At 43.6% G+C, this 18,030-nt stretch overlaps 1 protein-coding gene across 2 annotated transcripts in view; it reads left to right on the forward strand.

Moving 5' to 3' along the window:
- The window catches only part of LOC119400168 ((E3-independent) E2 ubiquitin-conjugating enzyme), a 43,033-nt gene that overhangs the window by 641 nt on the left and 24,362 nt on the right, over positions 1-18,030 (forward strand). For both annotated transcript variants that reach the window (XM_037667156.2, XM_037667155.2), the window contains exons 2-12: positions 18-191; positions 4,927-5,024; positions 5,739-5,799; positions 6,291-6,443; positions 7,802-7,920; positions 8,975-9,128; positions 10,328-10,556; positions 10,880-11,049; positions 11,949-12,051; positions 12,724-12,829; positions 15,134-15,239. In XM_037667156.2, the coding sequence (XP_037523084.1) occupies positions 18-191; positions 4,927-5,024; positions 5,739-5,799; positions 6,291-6,443; positions 7,802-7,920; positions 8,975-9,128; positions 10,328-10,556; positions 10,880-11,049; positions 11,949-12,051; positions 12,724-12,829; positions 15,134-15,239 (1,473 nt within the window). The remainder of the gene's footprint in view (positions 1-17; positions 192-4,926; positions 5,025-5,738; positions 5,800-6,290; positions 6,444-7,801; positions 7,921-8,974; positions 9,129-10,327; positions 10,557-10,879; positions 11,050-11,948; positions 12,052-12,723; positions 12,830-15,133; positions 15,240-18,030) is intronic.

The following is an 18,030-nucleotide window of genomic DNA, read 5'->3' on the forward strand; positions in this document are numbered from 1 at the left end:
TTTATTTAACGATGCAGGTGAAACTGCACGATCGCTCTCTCATGCCTGGCGACGTCGTCAGGAAAGTGGTGAAGGGTAAGGACACCCAGTTAGGTTACTGCCGAAACACGGAGGTGCTAGCGACCATCCAGGTCTTGGGAACCAACTGCGTGATAAACAACGTGAACAGCGTCGACCTAGTTCCACTGGAGGTAAGAAAATTTTTTTTTGTACACCTCAACGTTGAATATTTCCCGTCCCTCTTTCGCCCATTTCTCTTCTTCTACTTCTTTCCCCCTTTAATTATTATTTTATTTTTTCATTCATAACCTCCCGATTTTGTCACGTACTGACATCGGTGCGTTTCATTTGGGATAGAATTTACTCCTTTTGGGGTGTTTTTTGGTGTTTTAGTACCCTTAGACACATTTGGCAGCGTCCGCGTAAAGAACGCACACGTATCGCACAAGATATTTGTTTTCTCGATTTCTGTTTTCGTGTTAAGAGTAACGCAATGAATGGCATGCTGCCGTTTTCTCTGCCGATTCGATGGGCGCGGTTGGTTACGTATCTGATTGTTATGTGCTACGGTGCAAACGCTGGTGTTGCGTCTGTAGATTGGGAATGTGACTGAGCCTTACAGCGGTCCTGCTGAGATTACTTAACCGATTTCGAACGCTTTTTGCCGGTTGTGTAACGCGCGGATGCGTTTTTTTGTTGAGTGTGCGTTATGAAATTCGAGAAAGCGCATCTCGAGGATTTGTAGCAGAAACGCCGACGTATGATTCGTATTGCTTCTAAATATACATAATTAGCATACAGCTATCTTGCAACATTAAACAGGTATGAAAACTCGACCTCACAGAATTAATAAGAGTCACATTCGTATATTTGTTTTGTTGTGTTCGCAGATATGTGTTCCAACTAAATGTTCACGTCGACTGTGCTGTGCTGTCTAGAAATAATTTTCCTTATTTATTTTACATTTGCAGTGTAATTGCGTTACCTAGGTATACATATTTTTGCATTAAGCATAGTGATTTGATCATGCTTTTGCATTCCGTAGTGTAACATTTAGTGTAATAATGTATTTGTATTGTTATTGCAATCTGTTTTCATTGGATTTTCATCTTTGCTCTTGTCACAAGGGAGTGGTAGCCGTACGAAGTTCATATATTTGTGTCACGTATATAAATATATGAAATTCATACAGCCTCTGCTGTGCAACTCTAACCTGGGCCTTGTCAAGCCTAGCCCATGGCTCTTAGCCCAGCACACCTTCCTACTTATCTGTCTGGTGACAGACACTGTGATTGTGAAGCTAGGCTGCCAGAGCGAGATGGTGACTACCGTATTTAGTAATTTACTTGAATGTGATGCGAGTTTTTTTTTTTTTTTTCAAGATTATTGCTACCTGAAGTCCACCATTGCATTGCAATCGAATACCGAAATTATGTTTTACTTCTTGTATGCAATGAAAAGCCACCCCTGACGTTACAATCGTGGTTGCATTACATTCTAGTAAATACGGTATCTTTGTACTGCTAGATAATAACGAGGAACAGTAATCAAGGCAATGAATAAGCCTGTTGTATTGCCTTTTGTGTACATCTGCGCCATTTCTGTTTATTTGCGACTCCGCTAGCATGTCTGTGTTGTTGGAAAAAAAAATCCTGTGTGGTTCTGTGTGTATGTACAGTCAGCGTCGAAAGTTTAAGCACCACTAGGTCAAAGAAAACTTTGAATTTCTCAGCAGTTTGTCACTGGATTTGGTTGAACTGCACAGTACGTGTTGTTAGCACATTTTACAACTCGCCGGAAACTAATTCAAGGCTGCCTGCCAAAGCAACGGGATTATTCAGATTTTTCTTGTCTCGTGGTCCTTGAACTTTTGACGCTGACTGTGTAATAGAGACAGGGGTTGGCGTACAGGGTGAATTTTTTTAGACAATACAGACTTTTTTTACAAAAACGCTGTAACTATAAGGTACCAGTCATCTTTGCACGTGAACTCTACACTGAGGCAGTTAACCTTTTTGCTGCTAAAGTTAGGCCTGGAGAACTAGTTAACAAAACTTGTTAATTAAGATTTTATTATCAGTATGAGGGAAGTTGTTTATATGATAAAGTTGTAGGGTGTCACAATTTGTGGCATACCCGCATTTTAGCAATAAAAAAAATTGCATGTAATTCAAGTTGTTCATCATCAAATTTTGATGCCCTAACGTTCCCAAGCACTAAAAGTGGTACTCTTGATGAGTATTACAAGTTTAAAATGTGTGGGGTACATTCTAAGTACTGCGTAATTTCTTTACAGTGGACAGCCAAGCTGAAACATAGATATTTCTCATTGCATTGTGTGATTGCATTTAAGTATCCTCAAAACTGTAATGCAAGGTCCAAAAATGATCAAAACAAAGGCAGCTTGTACGTACTGCCAACCTCCAAGTGACTTTTGTTTCATAATTACGCACGTGCATGTGTTCAGCGATGCGGAAAATAAAATATACTATACAAAAAAAACAGAAGAGAGTGGTTGTAACACAATCAACCACGCTAGCCCTCTCCTAGGACCCTCTTAAGATCAACGGCTTTCCGAGTTAACCTCAACATGACAGTTGCGTGAACATTACAGGCTGTTGCTTTAAAAGATCACTGGCCTGTTGACATAATGATATGCACCCTTTCAGTGTAAACTATAAAAAATGTTCTAGCAACAGTTGTTCACAACACTGCAGTAACGGCGCATTAGTCGGCCTAACAAACCACTGTCAAGCCTGCAGAGACGATGACGCAGTCTCATAGAGTTGTCTGAACAATGTGCTTTGGCTGTTGAGACTTGTCAAGCTATTGTTTTTCAAGATGACGCCAAGCTGTGCCCAAACAGAAGCCTTTGCTCCGTGTGCTGCTATAGAATAAATATTTGTCAATAGATTTTTTTCTGTACAAGGTAGATCAACACATATGCTATGTCAATACGATGTATACTTCAGCGGAGATTCTTAAAAATTCTTCTTTTAAAAAACACTACAGCAGAGGTAAAAAACAGAAAAAGAAAGGTCACTTCTTGATGCCACATCCTTCGCTAATTATCTCGTTAATTAACTTAGGTTGATAAGTTAGCATTTAATTTTTCAATTCGGAAGGTGTGATTGATTTAACCGACGCCAGTCAAGGCTTGTGGGATGTCCGTTTATTGGCTGCGAGTTTAGTGCAGGTTGAGTTAATATGTAAAGTCAGTGACCTCGTAGCAAAGAACAGTGATGCTCGATTCAACTGTTTCTGTATTTTCTCTTCAAGAAACCTTCCTTGACCACTGCCGAGTGTGACTTACTTCTTAGTCATGTCTTTTTTTCTTTTTTTTGAGACGTGGTCGCATTTCTAATGACGTCCGGTTTCCTAGCATACGTGGAATGCCATTTTGCGGTTAGGAGCAATATCTCTAACCTGGTGGTTCTCTAAAAATAGTGGGGGGGGGGGGGGGGGGGAATAGGTGAGGTCAAGAACCTAGAAACCCTTCTGTAAACTTTTTTCGAGGAAAAATAGTGGAAGGATTGGTTTTGGGAGACTCATGACACTTAGTACTGATTATTTACTAACTTATTAATTGTAAAGGTTCCGCACTTCATGTTTCACGCTGGTCTGAGTGGTCATCATCTGACAATCGGCTCTAGCTAAAAATGTAAAGTGTGCTAAATTACCTGTTCTGTTCGTGTCGTGTTATAGCATTGATGAAGTCGGGAAGACTGACTGTTCAAGTGGACTTTCACAAGGAGGAAAAAATTGCATAGGAATAGTAGCTTAGAACTCATCTTTGTTGTTGATGATGATGCGGTTTTTTTGGTTGTGGTAGTATTGAGGATTGTCATTTATCCCCTTGAGGCAGTTGACGCAACTTGTCCTTGCCAGTTCTTTGGACTAGTGGCCGAGAAGGAGTAAGATACATTGCGCATAGGATGAATGGAACCTTCTGCATAGTCATTGTGTCTTGACTTGAAGGGGCCATGACACCCAATTTTCGCTCACAATCTGTGTTATGAGAGTTAATCCATGGGTGTTCAAAAACAAGTTGGTGAAATTTCAGCGCATTTGGTCGAGCATTTAATTTATAATGAATATTTTTATAAGCACGCGAGCAACCCGAGAGCCTCACAACACTGGCGCACTCGCAAGCCGTGACGTAACATGCCGCTTGCTTTGCGAGCGTCTGTACTCCGGCCAACGGTCTTGTTTCATGAGCTGCACATACATTGGAGCTATTTCAGTTTTATTCAACTTATAATTGAAAATTGAATGATTTGCAGCAGCTGGAACTTGTGTAGAAGACTACGGCTGCACTCCATGATGCACATGTCACACACGTTTATAGCCGGTGACTTCTAGGGCTCATTTTGCAATGAAATATTCTTTTACAGTCCATTTTTCATATATGTACAAGCACAATAGACCCTCCGCTTCTATTTTTCGCGGAAAACCGCAATCAGGTGAGTGACCGTGTCATGGCCCCTTTAACCTCAGTGTGCTGCGTATGACTGTGGCCGATCACTTTCGTGAAGGCACTACGATGTTCGACATGCTGTGTTTCAGGACCAACGTCAGAAGTATTACTTTCCTTTGCTTGAATTGAATACCACCAAAAAGAAATTGCACTTGCTTTTCGAGCCTGCGGTTTGATTCTTTTTAGTGAAAATGAAACTTTACTGACTACAGAATAATCAAATATTTCATTAACAAAACAGCACATCATGTAATTATGCTGTGCTAATTGACACATTTGCAGACAGTTCATCATAATTCATGCCTGAAGTGGTTATTACATGCTTGTGCCTTTCTTTTTAACCTTTTTTTTTGCATGGCAAGAGTGCATATCGTCGAAAATTTGCACAATAAATTGTGCAATTCCTTCAGAGTTTCCAATCCATTTTGTGAAACTCATTTTTTGTGCAGAGGTTTAGCCAAGATGTTGCCATATATCTCGATTCCTGGGTCGGCATGGTGCAAAGCTTCAAGACGGAGCTGACAGTCCGATTTCCCGACGGTTCGACGTGAGTGTGCCATTGCATTGCGCGAGTAGCACAACTTCTAGATGGATGAATGCACGTTCATCTTGATAGATGAAACCACGTCTTTGTTCAGACATCGCTGCCATGGCTTGTAGGGACCCCATAAAGGAAAACACTACATTAGTTTAGACCGATAAATTATTCATTGAGAATACTGTCATCACACATAGATTTAGGTCATATTTGCAACATCCGGGTGACAATTGGCCTGTTTGCACTAAAATATTAAACCGGTACGAAAACAACGGGCCTGATTCAAGTTAAGAGTTATATTGGATATGTACTATATTGGAGCACAAGTTTACTTAGATAAGGATCAGTTAACTGTTAGGATAATTAATGAAAATTGATTAATTTAGTTCGCTGAAAGAGCAGACACTTTTCTTGTGAGCAGCTGGTTTTGTTCTGCCACCTGGTGGAGCACTTCTCAACCACGCACTTCTTTCTACATGGCCTCGGAGATCCACTTCAGCAGTGCACAAAACACAATCTAACCCATGGAAAATGCCAGGGCACAAAAATGCTAGCGTTCGAGTGCCACTACTGGACACTTAAATCAATAACTGGGGTCGTCTCCATGTTTTTTTGTTTTTTCTTTCCTTTAATATCGTTGTAATGTGAAGGTGAAAAAACAGATCCTCAGCTGCTGGGAGTGTGGAAGGTATGCATTCTCGCATGCTTTTGTGAACCTTCCAGATGCATACTTCAAGAAGACGATGCACTCGACTTGGAAGACGTTCTAGATCGGAGACTGCCGGTGAGCTCGTCTCTCTTGCAAGTCGGTAGTCTTGACATAGGAGGGTGTGAAATTGTGCTTTGCTTGATAACTCCCTTAGTTATAATAATAATAATAATGTTTATTTTTTATCAATGCATGTTGATGGTAAACTGCAATCCGCATAGCGGGCTCCTACCCCTGCTACAACAAAGCAGCGGCAATAGATGACGTACAAGCAAGTCTATAAACGCACTTTTCTTTAATCAAGTAAACTCTTTCACGTGACATAAAGACTGCTAATACATCATAAAAAAAAAAGAAAACAACGCGTGCTGTAAGTTTCTGGTGGTTCTTTTTCTGGTGAATGTCCACTTCAAATGTTGCTGCTGCCATTTGAATCCCTGGTGTTCCTTTGTTTTTTAAATAGAAATATTTACAGGGACATGCTCAGAATCCTTCCATGTGTGTTTCGTCAGTGTTCACTAGAGTGTGTTACACTTGACACGCTTTTGTTTTTCGGTCATCCGCAGTCATCTGAATTCAAGGAGGAAGGCTTCTACAAGGGCCAAAGGCTGTGTGGCCCAATGCGGTGCTTCGAAGCGGCCCGCTGGCTCAACTGCACAAAGGAGACCAGTGCCCTGCTGAGTCGTCCGCACAAGCACGTCCAGGTTACCGTGGACGATGTGAGTGCTGCATTGAATTGAATTGAATCTATTTTCTTGTGTAGTACACGAAGGATGGTGGGAGTAGAAGCAGCGCTAAAGCAGTTTGACTAGCTCCCACTTCCTAAAAAAAAGGGGGGGTCGGAAGTAGTGGCACATCAGTAACGAAAAGCATGAGATACTGAAATATGACATTGTGAATAAGTACAACACAGGTAATCAGAATTATTACATAATCTAAACTTAAGCAGGATACAATAGTTATTAAGCAAAACATCACAAGCTAGAAGAAAATATATATGCATATGTGTGTTACAAAAGCGTAGAAGTAGGTTACAAGAATAAAAAATGGTATTTACACAAAAAGGGGTAAATCTTGAAAAAAAAATGTCAGTTTTGTCACAAGGATGAAGCATTGAATATGATAGCAACAAATTGGAATCTTATACGAAGCAAGGCTAGCAGCGAACACCTTTAGCATCCGACCTGGCGTTACTTGACAAAACTCTGGCGTAAGGAAAACGCGGCAGCTACAGCGAGCGAAGCAACCTGCATGCCTTCATAACGCTTCATTGCGAACTGGGTGGAGAGAACAGCACGTAGAAACATACGAGCCATCCGCTTATTTATTCCTGTCGAGATGAAGCGCGTGCGACCGGGCCCGGCTGAACAAAGTGTGGAGTTCCTGTCAGAGCCATGCAGCCACCCCTTCCCCACCAATGGGCTCCGTGCGTGACGAAGATGGCTGGCACTTTTCCTCTGCGCTTGATAAGCAGTCGTTGGTGGAGCTCGCACACTTTTACTCGCACGTAGACCATACGACTCACAGGACGGTGTTATCGATTTGGACTTTACGCAGAAGCTCACGGTGCCGGCAGAAATGTGCCGAGTGTATAATTTCTATCGCAATAAAAATACAACACTTGTACGTTGCTGTACAGTCTTCGACGTTAATGGCATGTGGTTCGCTTAATAATTAAATCTAGAACGAAAAAGACGCAATGCGCTTCTGGCAGTGCTGTTTCATTTTCATGAGCACAGAAGCTTGCGCATTCAATAAACAAACCGCATGAAGTGTGTGATGCTGCCGTCACCTCGAATACACTAGCTGTGTCTGTCTGTGACGTGCATGGAGGAGCCCAGTGCAGGCATTACACTTTAAAATCGCTGCGCTTCTGAGTAAAGTGTCTTGGCGATCCTCTCTTTGCTTAATTATTGTTATATGTTGTTCATAGATTGTATAGGGAGTGGTTTAGTTTTTGAGTGTGTATTCTTTTTCTCCCACCCCTGTAATAGCCCAAATGGTACTGACAGTATAATAAAATGAAATGAATGAAATACTTGGCTGGTGGCATTGATTCTCAGCATACCCTCTGCAGGTGAAGGTGGTGTACTTATTTGTGCAAGGTGTGTGCAAGGCTTACCAGGACACATCCAACGGGAACAACCAGAACGACGAGCTCATCAAGTATGTCATCGAAGGAGAGGCACTGGACAGGTGAAGTCATCCACTGAATGTCTCTGATTTTTATAGATCTAGTCTACCAATCCATCTAATCTCTTCCAATTCATGTAATCTTACCTGGCCTATATCTATGTAGTCCTTACAGTCCTTACAGTTATTGTCCAATCTCTCATCTGTAATATAATCTGTCTGTTCTAACATCTTTCTCTCTAACCTAAACATGTACATCTCTATCATCCGATAGCTCTAATTACTATTTTTACCATCATTTTATTTATCCTTTATACTATGTGTACCTAATCTAATCTGCGCATTTGATCTCTGTACAGTAGAACCCTATTGGTACGTTCCCATTTCGTATGACTTCCCGGTGCCTACGCTCGTAATATTGCTATCAAGTGAAACTGCATGACGTTCTAGGAAATTCGGATTATATGTTTTCTTACATTGTTTTTTTTTTTAATTTTTGTTCTGTAATGTATAAATGAAGTTCTACTGTATTTACCTTTATCTATCTTTTGGTCTGATCTTTTGCCCGCTTTCGTGCAACTGAATTCTTGTCTCTTGAACATGAACGTAAAGATAATGGCCTGCAGGCATAGCTAGTTTCAAGAAATGACCCGTTGCTTTTATATGTGGCCTACATTGCACAAAATTGAAACTTGCGTTGACACGTCAAAACATTATTTCTATAGGAAAATCTTAACTGGCTCCAGCGCGGAGCTGCCGGCATACTTGAAAACTAATCTTTGTAATTAGTTTATTAATCGGCCAAGTTCTAAGAACTAGTTGTTATGTAGATGTCTAAACAGAGTAAACACGAGGACAGAAACTAACGCAGGCGTATTAAGGTTTGCGCGCACTTACAAGGAAAGATTCAAAATTTGAAACTTTGTGGAAATGTAGGCCAAACAAAAGTGAATCGTGTTGCTGGGAAAGTGAGCAATAGTCCTCATTCTTGTCGCCCTATTGAAGGGTATTGCTCAGTTTAGGTCATATTGAAGAAAGATTTTTTCATGGCATCATCGGTGCCGTTTGTGTGTGAGCTGCTGGTGAACTTTCCACGGTGCTTTGCCATTGCTCGCAGGGTGAAGATGATCAACATATTCGAGCGGTGCGCGCTGCAGATTGGCGACCGTAATTACTACACCCTCAAGGCCACCGACAACATTGTTACTCTAGACGAGTGGAAACGGCTGTGCGCCTCCAAGTACTCCCCACCTGTGCACAACGCCGAATGTGTGAGTTTTTTTTTTTTTTTCAAGGGAAGCTCGTTATGAGTTAGTTTTAAGTGGTGGAGTTGATCTATGCGAAAAACCCGATGCCGGCAGCCGTATAGAAATGCAGCCCTCAAAGGTGCGCCATTCACATGAATATTTGTATGCTTCATTATCCAAAAATTTATGCTCTCTCCATTATGGGCTTGTTGGCAATCAACTATTTTTGATATGGCAATCTGATCTTTTATCGCAGTCACTTGTCATTTCGTGTGGCCGCATTTCATTGGTGCCTGGGCGTGAGCGCTTGATCGTCATTGTTGCCTTAGCAACTGAAGTATTGCCTGCTAGGCACGTGGCAGAAGGTCCGATTCCCAGCATGGAGGAAGGAAAGAGTTAGGAGGGAGCATTGTGCAGTGCGATAGAAAGATAGATAGATAAGCAGTAGTAGGGCAGGCACGCACATGCCAAGCTTAGCTTGCCCCCCATTTCTCTGGTGCGGGAGGGGCTCCTGAATCTTTTTAATTTTGAATGAAACAGAGACGCCTTTGTTTCGTTCATTACCTTCTAGCACCTCCAACACGTATTAAAGGGACACTAAAGAGAAAAACGATTTGTCTCGGTATTAGTAGTAAATTACTCTTTCACAATACCAAAATCAACATGCTTGCCGCAACAAGACGCTTGGTAAGCAAAAAAACATGCAAAAGGAAAATGCAGGTGGCGACGCCACCTTGACATTCTGGCACAAACCGCCATAACGTCATAGATTTTGATGGCGTCTATTAGGGCCTATGTAGTTCCTAATCGGTAAATATGAAGTACGTTGTCCTCTGAGAGAGCCAGAGACTTAGCATACCAAGGTTCAGAAAATTTCGTTGAGCCAGTGCGTGGAGCTGCAATACAAATAAAACATTTTGAAATCCGTGACGTCACATGCAGAGATTTCGGTGCGAAATTGAAAACTGAAACTTTGACCTTGATTTTCGCTTCCATTAATGTGCCTACTATGGCGAAATTAACAACTTTAGAGCTCTCAGAGTATAGTTCATCAGTCTAAACTTTATTCACTGTTTTACTTTAGTGTCCTTTTAACGTGCCTCAAGTTTCTAATAATTCTGTCGTAACAATATGCCAAGATGGGGGGGCCCTTGTCGCATAGGTTCGCTTCTCTTGAACGTGGACCCATCGTGATTGGACATCTTTCTCCTTTTTTTTTACAGCCGCAGGCTCCCGAGAACGAGGGCGTGCGGCAGCAACCGGCAGCCGTAGTGGCCAGTCACGGCGACACCCGCGACTGTGAGAACAACCGCGACTTCCAGGCGTGTCAGGACGGCACTGACTCGGACTATGAGGATGTCGAGGAGGACGAGGCGAGCGGGTCCGACTCGGTCTCGGTGACGAGCGGTTCGACGGCGTCCTCCATGGACCACCACCACAGGCGGACTCCCGGTGGGTGTGAAATTCATAAAATGGTACTTTTAAATGAATTTCCGCCACTAATAACCGACCTATTAGCACGAAATTATCAACCAAAGTAGAGTACAACTGATTTTTCTTTCGAGTCCTTGCAGAATATTTAAATGAAGAAATATTAGTAAGGTTCAGTGACACCTGGTCAGGTTAGCCAGGCTAACCTGCAGTTTTTTTGCAGGTTAACCTACTGACAGACCTGGCATGCTACTCCAACTGAAATATTAAAGATAAAATGAAAGTTAGCATAGCTAAATCATAAAGTCTGTGTTGTAACTAGTGCCTACCGTTACATCTCTCAGCATTCCGGCGAGGCAAGCACGGCCCGTCGCTGGCGACCAAGCTGCTCAAAAAGCGCAAGCTTCGCCGGACACGCAAGCGTCAGCCCGTCGAGCAACCCTCCATGAAGCCCGGGGACGTACTGGTCACCGAGACCCTGGCCACTTACACCACTGCGCAGGTTGTCTGGCAGGTGAGGGGGCAGCATGCAGCACCACTTTTTGAGAATTTCATTTATTCATTCAATCACTTATTCCGCGTCAGACCCCTGCAGACTCTTTCCGTATGCTAGTCCAATAATTCCATATGTTTCCTTACGGAATCCATATATACTCCGTATGTTTTCCGTAAGAATTTTTGGAATCGTTTACGGAACATTTCATTAGAGATGTTAGACATACAGCGAGATTTATGCAGCTGTCAAGAGCACCATGTGTCACACCAGTCATTTGATTGCCTTTGACTAGTCATGCAGTCCAACATGCGTCAGTGAATCCACTGCTAATTTCCTTCTTTCCTTCCCTCCGCTCCTGATCTTAGGTTTCCCTTTCCCATTCACCTGCGTAGGGTAGCCAATAAAATGCTTTTCTAGTTAACCTCCCTTTCCTCGGCTTTTCCGTTTCCTTCCTTCCTTCTTGCTTCTTATTCAAAATTAGGATCCCGATGACACCGGGAGCTTTGGCATGTCACTACTTAGGGGAAAAAAACTGGCCAGAAGGTAAACACAATGCACCAGAGAGTACAGCTTTATAGGCTGGAGATGTAACACAAGACACATTAAACTTGCGTTGTCGAAAATACGATTTCATTCATACATGACAAAGTTGTTTCCACTGTTCATCATACCGTATAGGTGAAGGACAAAAGGGACAAGAAAGACACAAGACTGGCTTGCTGTTATCGCCACGACCAAAACGGGAAAAATGTGACATAATGGTACAAACCATAAGTGACTGTGCGTGTGTTCGACCTTGGAGCTCAGCCAATGTCAATTTCCTCCTTTTCCTTCTTTCATGCACGTTTTCATAGCAACAGAGAGGTTTCCTTTGTTTGCTTTTTGAATAATTTTGTTTATTTCTTTATTTATTGCAGGATGGCAGCGTAGAAAGTGGTATCCCCTCTGCAGACCTCTACCCCATCCACCACTTGGATGGCCACGAATTCTTTCCCGGTGACTTTGTTGTAGAAAACACAGGTATTTTGAACACTGTCTTGAGCTCTTCCGCCACATTTGTGGTAAAAATGGTGTGCTTTTTGTTGGCTTTTACAAAATGTCCAAAGGCTTCCTTTCAGGGACATCGCTGGTGCAAGGCCAGCGATGAAAGAGAAATAGAAATCATTTCAGTGAAGTGTTCACGTATTGGTTTGATGCTTTTGTCAGTTGAGATACCAATCTGGCATTTTCAAGCAGTCTTCATGCTTCTCAATATTGGTGTATGACATTAGCTTGAATGTAACGAGTAACGTTCTTGCTGACATACAGAAATGTAATGTGAATGTGCGTCATTATTGTGACTTGACCTGACCCGTCATGTAAGGACTCCTGCCAAAGGCTTAAAAAAGAACACAAATTGCAAGCTGATGCCAGCACTCTCTTTAATCAATCATTCATTCATCCTTCCTGAATTCCTTATCACTGTTGAATGTTAGGACTTCAATGTTGCACAGTATGGCTTCAGTTTGATAAGCCCTAGTTTCAGGCTTCTATGACTGATGTTCACTTGATTGTCATTTGCTAATAGGCTACTGGTGTGTATGTTCGTGGCCCCTATGCTTAATAACACAGTGGCAATAACAAAATACAAGAAATGGTCCCTTAGTCGCTCCGGTCCCGGCTTGACCATTGTTGATCTTTTTTTTTTTTCAGACACCCCTCCGGCACATGAGTACGCAGTGGTCAAGAAGGTGGACCACTCCGGAAGGACGGCGGTGGTGACCAAGTTCAAGACCTACATGGCCGGCGCTGACCCCCAGTGAGTTGGTCATCCCAGTCCTTCGTGTTCCACTTGGCAATCACAGTCAAAATCCGATTTTTTGTACTCCCCATGCAGACCACAAAAGAGATCGTAAGAAAAATCGAGCAGCCTGAAAAAAAAATTCACAGCATATCCACTGGTGAATGAAGAGCTTGGGCGAAGCTCCTGAAGCAATCATGGTTACACCATGAAATCTTCAGTGGTTTCGCCCAGCAGTAATCAAAGCGATAGCCCAGTACATCATCAAAGACGTGGCAAACATCGGTGATGGGTCGTAGTGGGATGTTTGCAAAGACGAAGTAGTGGGCAGTTTGCAAAGGTGGCTTCCGTTCCCCCTTCATTATAACGGCTTTATGGTCGATGAAGTAATGGATCGGTGATGGATCCTAGTGGGATGTTTGCAAAGACGAAGTAGTGGGCAGTTTGCAAAGGATCGGTGATGGGAGATACTGTTCGGGAGATACTGCCGGTTACGCCTTACGCCGGACACGTGACAAGGTTAGACTAAGAGGATCTTCGCCCCAAAAAAACACAAATGCATGCCTTCAAACACGAGACGACACAGGACAACCACTAGTCCTTTGTCGTTATGTGTAGTGTGTAGCGCGTGTTTGCCAGTATTATGAATTCAAGTCTGTACCGACTAGCCCAGCTAAATGTATGCTCTCTTTCACTCAAGTCATCACAGCCACTTCTGAAGCAGCTCTGAAGGCCTGCCAGTACATTTTACAGCGAAAGCTGTTATGAGATCATTTCACCGGCTGTTTTTGGCGCCGTAGTTGTCCGCCGCTGCCGCCGCCGGTGTCCGTAACCAGTATCGCTCGAAATAAGAAAAAAAATGAAATAAGAAAAAAATTCCAGGATGGAACGAGGTTCGAACCTGGGCCCTCTGCGTGGGAGCACAGTATTCAACCTCTGAGCCATGCCGGTGCTTGAAACTGCTTCGCGAAAAGGTCCTACACAGGCTTCATGTTGGGAAGGAACCACATTAGCATATGCAATATAGCTTGGTAGAAGAGTAAAATAAGCACCAAGCGTCGCACAACGCGAATTCTGTAACTAGGCGTCACACAATGCGAATCGCGCAACGAGTAGGTTGTTGATTGCTTCCAACCCATTACAAAGGGCTCTGCCGTCATTCTTCGTCGTCATCAGGCACAGAATCAACAAAGTGCGTATAATGCCTTACATGCGTTTAGCAGGTACCAACGCTCTCCGTAGAATGACGAAAAATGGCACAGTGCCTGCTGCCCTACTTCTCAAAAATTACAATGATTTATAGCGTAGCGGGTTCCTCGCAAGTGCACTTGTATAGGTTGCCAAGGAAGCCCATAAGCGCATGATCCACTTCCTCGGGGTCTCAGTAAAATTACAATGATTTATAGCGTAGTGGGTTCCTCGCAAGTGCACTTGTATTGGTTGCCAAGGAAGCGCATAAGCGCATGATCCATTTCCTCGGGGTCTCAGTAAAGTTCTTCGCCCCCTCCCCCTGTCTCTCTCCCACGTCAACGTATGTTATACAGAATGATGGGAGAGGGAAATAGCGACCGGGCGTCACCCAATGCAAATTACATAACTGGTGGGCCGTTTAAAGATTCCAACCCATTACAAATGGCTGAGCCATAATTCTTCGTCATCAGTCGTCGCGTCAACAAAGTGCACATAATGCCTTACAGACGTGTATCTGGTGCCTCGCATCTCCGCAGAATGACGAATAATGGCTTAGTAGGTGCTTCCCAACTTCACAAAAACTGTGATTTATGGCGTAGTGGGCACCTTTCTAATGTACTTGTATTGTAGCCCGAGGAGAGCTTAACGGGCTCTAGAAACGCCGCTCTTCCAGCTTTCGCTGTGACTGTGCTGCGGTTTCAGCGCAGGCCTGGCGTTAACATTATTAAGTGTCTGAGTGTTTGTGCTGTGGCAGGTGATAGCGGGTGCATGTGTTCTTAGAATCCCAGAACGCCTTATGCCCTGCGACAGTGGCTCCTTTCCGTTCTTGCATATGTTTGCCCACATATGAATGGCTACATATGGCTGGTTGCGTGTAGATGGCTGCATATACTTGGTTGCGTACGATTCGCTGCGTACGGTTGGCTGCGTAATGCCACTCTATTTCAATGAAGCTGACTTTTGGAAGCTGGTATGTTTGTTGAACATTTAAAGAAAAAAAGCTATCTCCAGAAGTGTTCACTGTGCTTGTTGCCAGCGACTCGACAAAAGAGATAAGTTGTCACCAAGCACACTTTACTTGCTACATGCAAACGATCCGCTGTAACTCCTTTTTCTCGTTCACGCTCTCAGCCCCGAAGAACTTGGTGTCGAGGAGGTGAGCGTCTATGACATCAAGGACCACCCAGATTTCAAGTACAGGCCGGCCTCGTGCGTCATCAGGGTGGCCAACTTTGAGGTGAGTTTCGCCATCCCTGTTGCTTCTCGTAGGCTGTTACGTGCACCTATCTCTCATCTCTTGAACTCGCTTCGTTCTTTCTGGCTTGCGTGCTTAATTACGCATAGGTGTAGTCGTTGCGAATGGTTGCGATTGCAAAGCGACAAAGTTTAATATTAGAACGACGTCTCGTCTGACATGAAGACAGCTTCGTCATGCCCAATACCTGCTGTAAGCATGTTTGTTACTCTGCAACAGAGGCAAGACATTTTAAAACGATATTTTCAAAACTAGTTCTGGTGAGAGAAAGACAAGCTTTTCAAGAGGTAAAGCAAGACGTGAAAGCCATCACATAAAACGGTAATTGAAACGAAACGTAAGTGAGAATATTGACGACTTTTGAAAGAAAACTAAGAAAATTAGCCATTATGGACTGTCACGTGTAAGCTGGCACCTGGTACGCTCATCTGGACGTGCGAAGTGAATACCGTAACACAACGATATCACCCAAACACAAACTTCATTGCTACGAAATTCACATAATGAACACATACACTCAGAGGAAACAAAACAAAAAGTCTAAATGCCTCGTGCCTAAGCATCTGTTGTCGCTTGCTTTCGATAAACTTCAGCGCTTACGGTTCTGGCGTTGATCTGGTCTGTTGGTAGTCCCTCTTAAGTCATTGAGCGTGATGAAACACCACTCCACCTCCGAGCTCAGCGGCGTAAACGCTGAACCATCTCAGCCACTGTAGACCAGGGCCAGGGGTAGACGTGAGATCCTCGAACAGGTGCTCGTGCATGAGACTGGGGCAAGACCCAGCCAGACCTTCAGCAGCTGTCAGCCTCTCGAGCACTGCGTCCCAGCCACTCGTTCCTTGCATGTGCCCCGCCCCTTCTCCAAGATGACGCCGCCACGCGCTCTGTTTTCATCTTCGTTCTAATTTCAGCCTTGCCGTTCTTCATCTGTTTAAAATAACTTCTTCCTCCTCTTCTTTCATTCACCTTGTCATTCCTGACATGGACCAAAGGCACTAGCAAATGTTGGCGAGTGTTGCCATTGCATGGCACGAGTAACGCTTTGTATGCATTTTAGTTCTCCTCAGTGAAATTTGCTGCACTTCTTTAGTTTGCTTCATTATACTTTAATTTAGTTCATTGTATTGACGTTTGACCATTTTTAGTTCAGTGTGATAAATCCGCGTAGGGACAAAGCCATCCAAAGCCAGAAAGGCGAAGTTTAGAAAGATTTACGTATAACTAGCCGTCGTTTATTCACCCACTGAGCGCTGCCATAACGTCCTGGTACACGTTATACTCTGTTACAACCTAAGAAAATATGTCAGCTCAGCCCACAGCCATCGCTGTCCCTTTCACAGTGGACACCTCCACCGCTTTGCTTCTCAATGGACACCTCAGCCATGCTGCAAGGAAAGGAACATCTGTGGGAGTAACATTGGCCGTTTAAGGGGAGATGCGGGTCGAAAAACGCGAGTTTTCTAAAAAATTATCGATTTTTTGTTTTCACCTGTTTTGTTAAGATTAGTACCTCTACTGTTCTGAAAAAAAAAATCAATGCCGAGACTCAACTGCAACCTCTTTAAAATTGCGTCTAAAGAGCACAAGGTGGCTGTCAAAAGGCCGAAAGTGTGTCGTCTTCGAGCACCTTGCCGCCGATAATGCGCCGCCGCTCGCCATTGTCGACCGCATTAGGCGAAGAGCCGAGCCTCACTGTTCAAATAACGACGGTTTCCCGCGCTGCTGCAGCGCAAGAAATAATAAAGAGACGCACGCTTTTGCCACCTTTTTCGAGCGCCGCGACTGGCTTTAAATCACGTGGTACGGATCGGGAGCCGCCATTGGCCGCTGCGCGCCTGTGTGTGCTGTGAAGCCTACTTGCAGGATCCGTGTCTCGTTGAGCAGCGCAGCTGAACAACGCTTTTCTCGAGTGCTTATCCGTTATGTATGAAGAAAGCCATAGGAAGCGCGGTCACCGGCCTGTGAAGTTTCACGCGGCGTACAAATTTCGAGGACGCCGGCGCAAATCAAAGCCGAACACTCAAACCACGAAAAGAGCGTCTGCTGCCGCAAGACGTAGTGGCAGTGACGCCGATGCGTCCGACGAGTTTGCCGCGGTATTCGAATATGTGACTGCCTCCCAGAAAAAGATCGGACTCTTCGAAGACGAAAAAAAATCACAGGACGACGAGTCTTCGTTGATTGCTGATATGACAGCACTGAACATGTTGGTTTAATCGAGGGCACTCCAGTTTTGAACGTGTTCTGGAAGAGCTTGGCTTGCTCCCGCCTCATGATCTGGTTGCTCTTGGCACATCACGGGACAGCACACGCCAGAAAAAAATGTCTCAAAAACTAACAGGAGAAGCAAGGGCTCGTCGGCGCTCGCTGAAGAAAAAAATCTCTTGTCGAGGAGTCAGCTCGAAAGAGCTGTGAGGGCCAAACCTATGGTGCTGGCGCATTTTAATGGCAGTGGCCACTACAAGGAGGATTGCTCTTTCTTGTGTACAAATTTAGTCGCATTCAATGACATCTTTGATAAATAAACATGCAATTTTGACTTTAAAACTCGTTTTTCTCAAAACGCAAATTTTGCCATTTTTGTCAATGTGCCCCTCCTTTTTCGGGTACTTCTGGTGCTCAGATCTGCATGAAATTTTTCCCAAATTTTTTCCAAAGTAGGTTAAATGCAATTATCTTGTTTAAGTTTCAATATTCTTATTATATAATAAAAAAAAGTAATGTAAACTTTTACTAGGGTAGGAGAAATATGAACTTCCCACGTTAAATTTTT

Source organism: Rhipicephalus sanguineus, chromosome 7 (assembly GCF_013339695.2).
Source record: "Rhipicephalus sanguineus isolate Rsan-2018 chromosome 7, BIME_Rsan_1.4, whole genome shotgun sequence".
Lineage (NCBI taxonomy): Eukaryota > Metazoa > Arthropoda > Arachnida > Ixodida > Ixodidae > Rhipicephalus > Rhipicephalus sanguineus.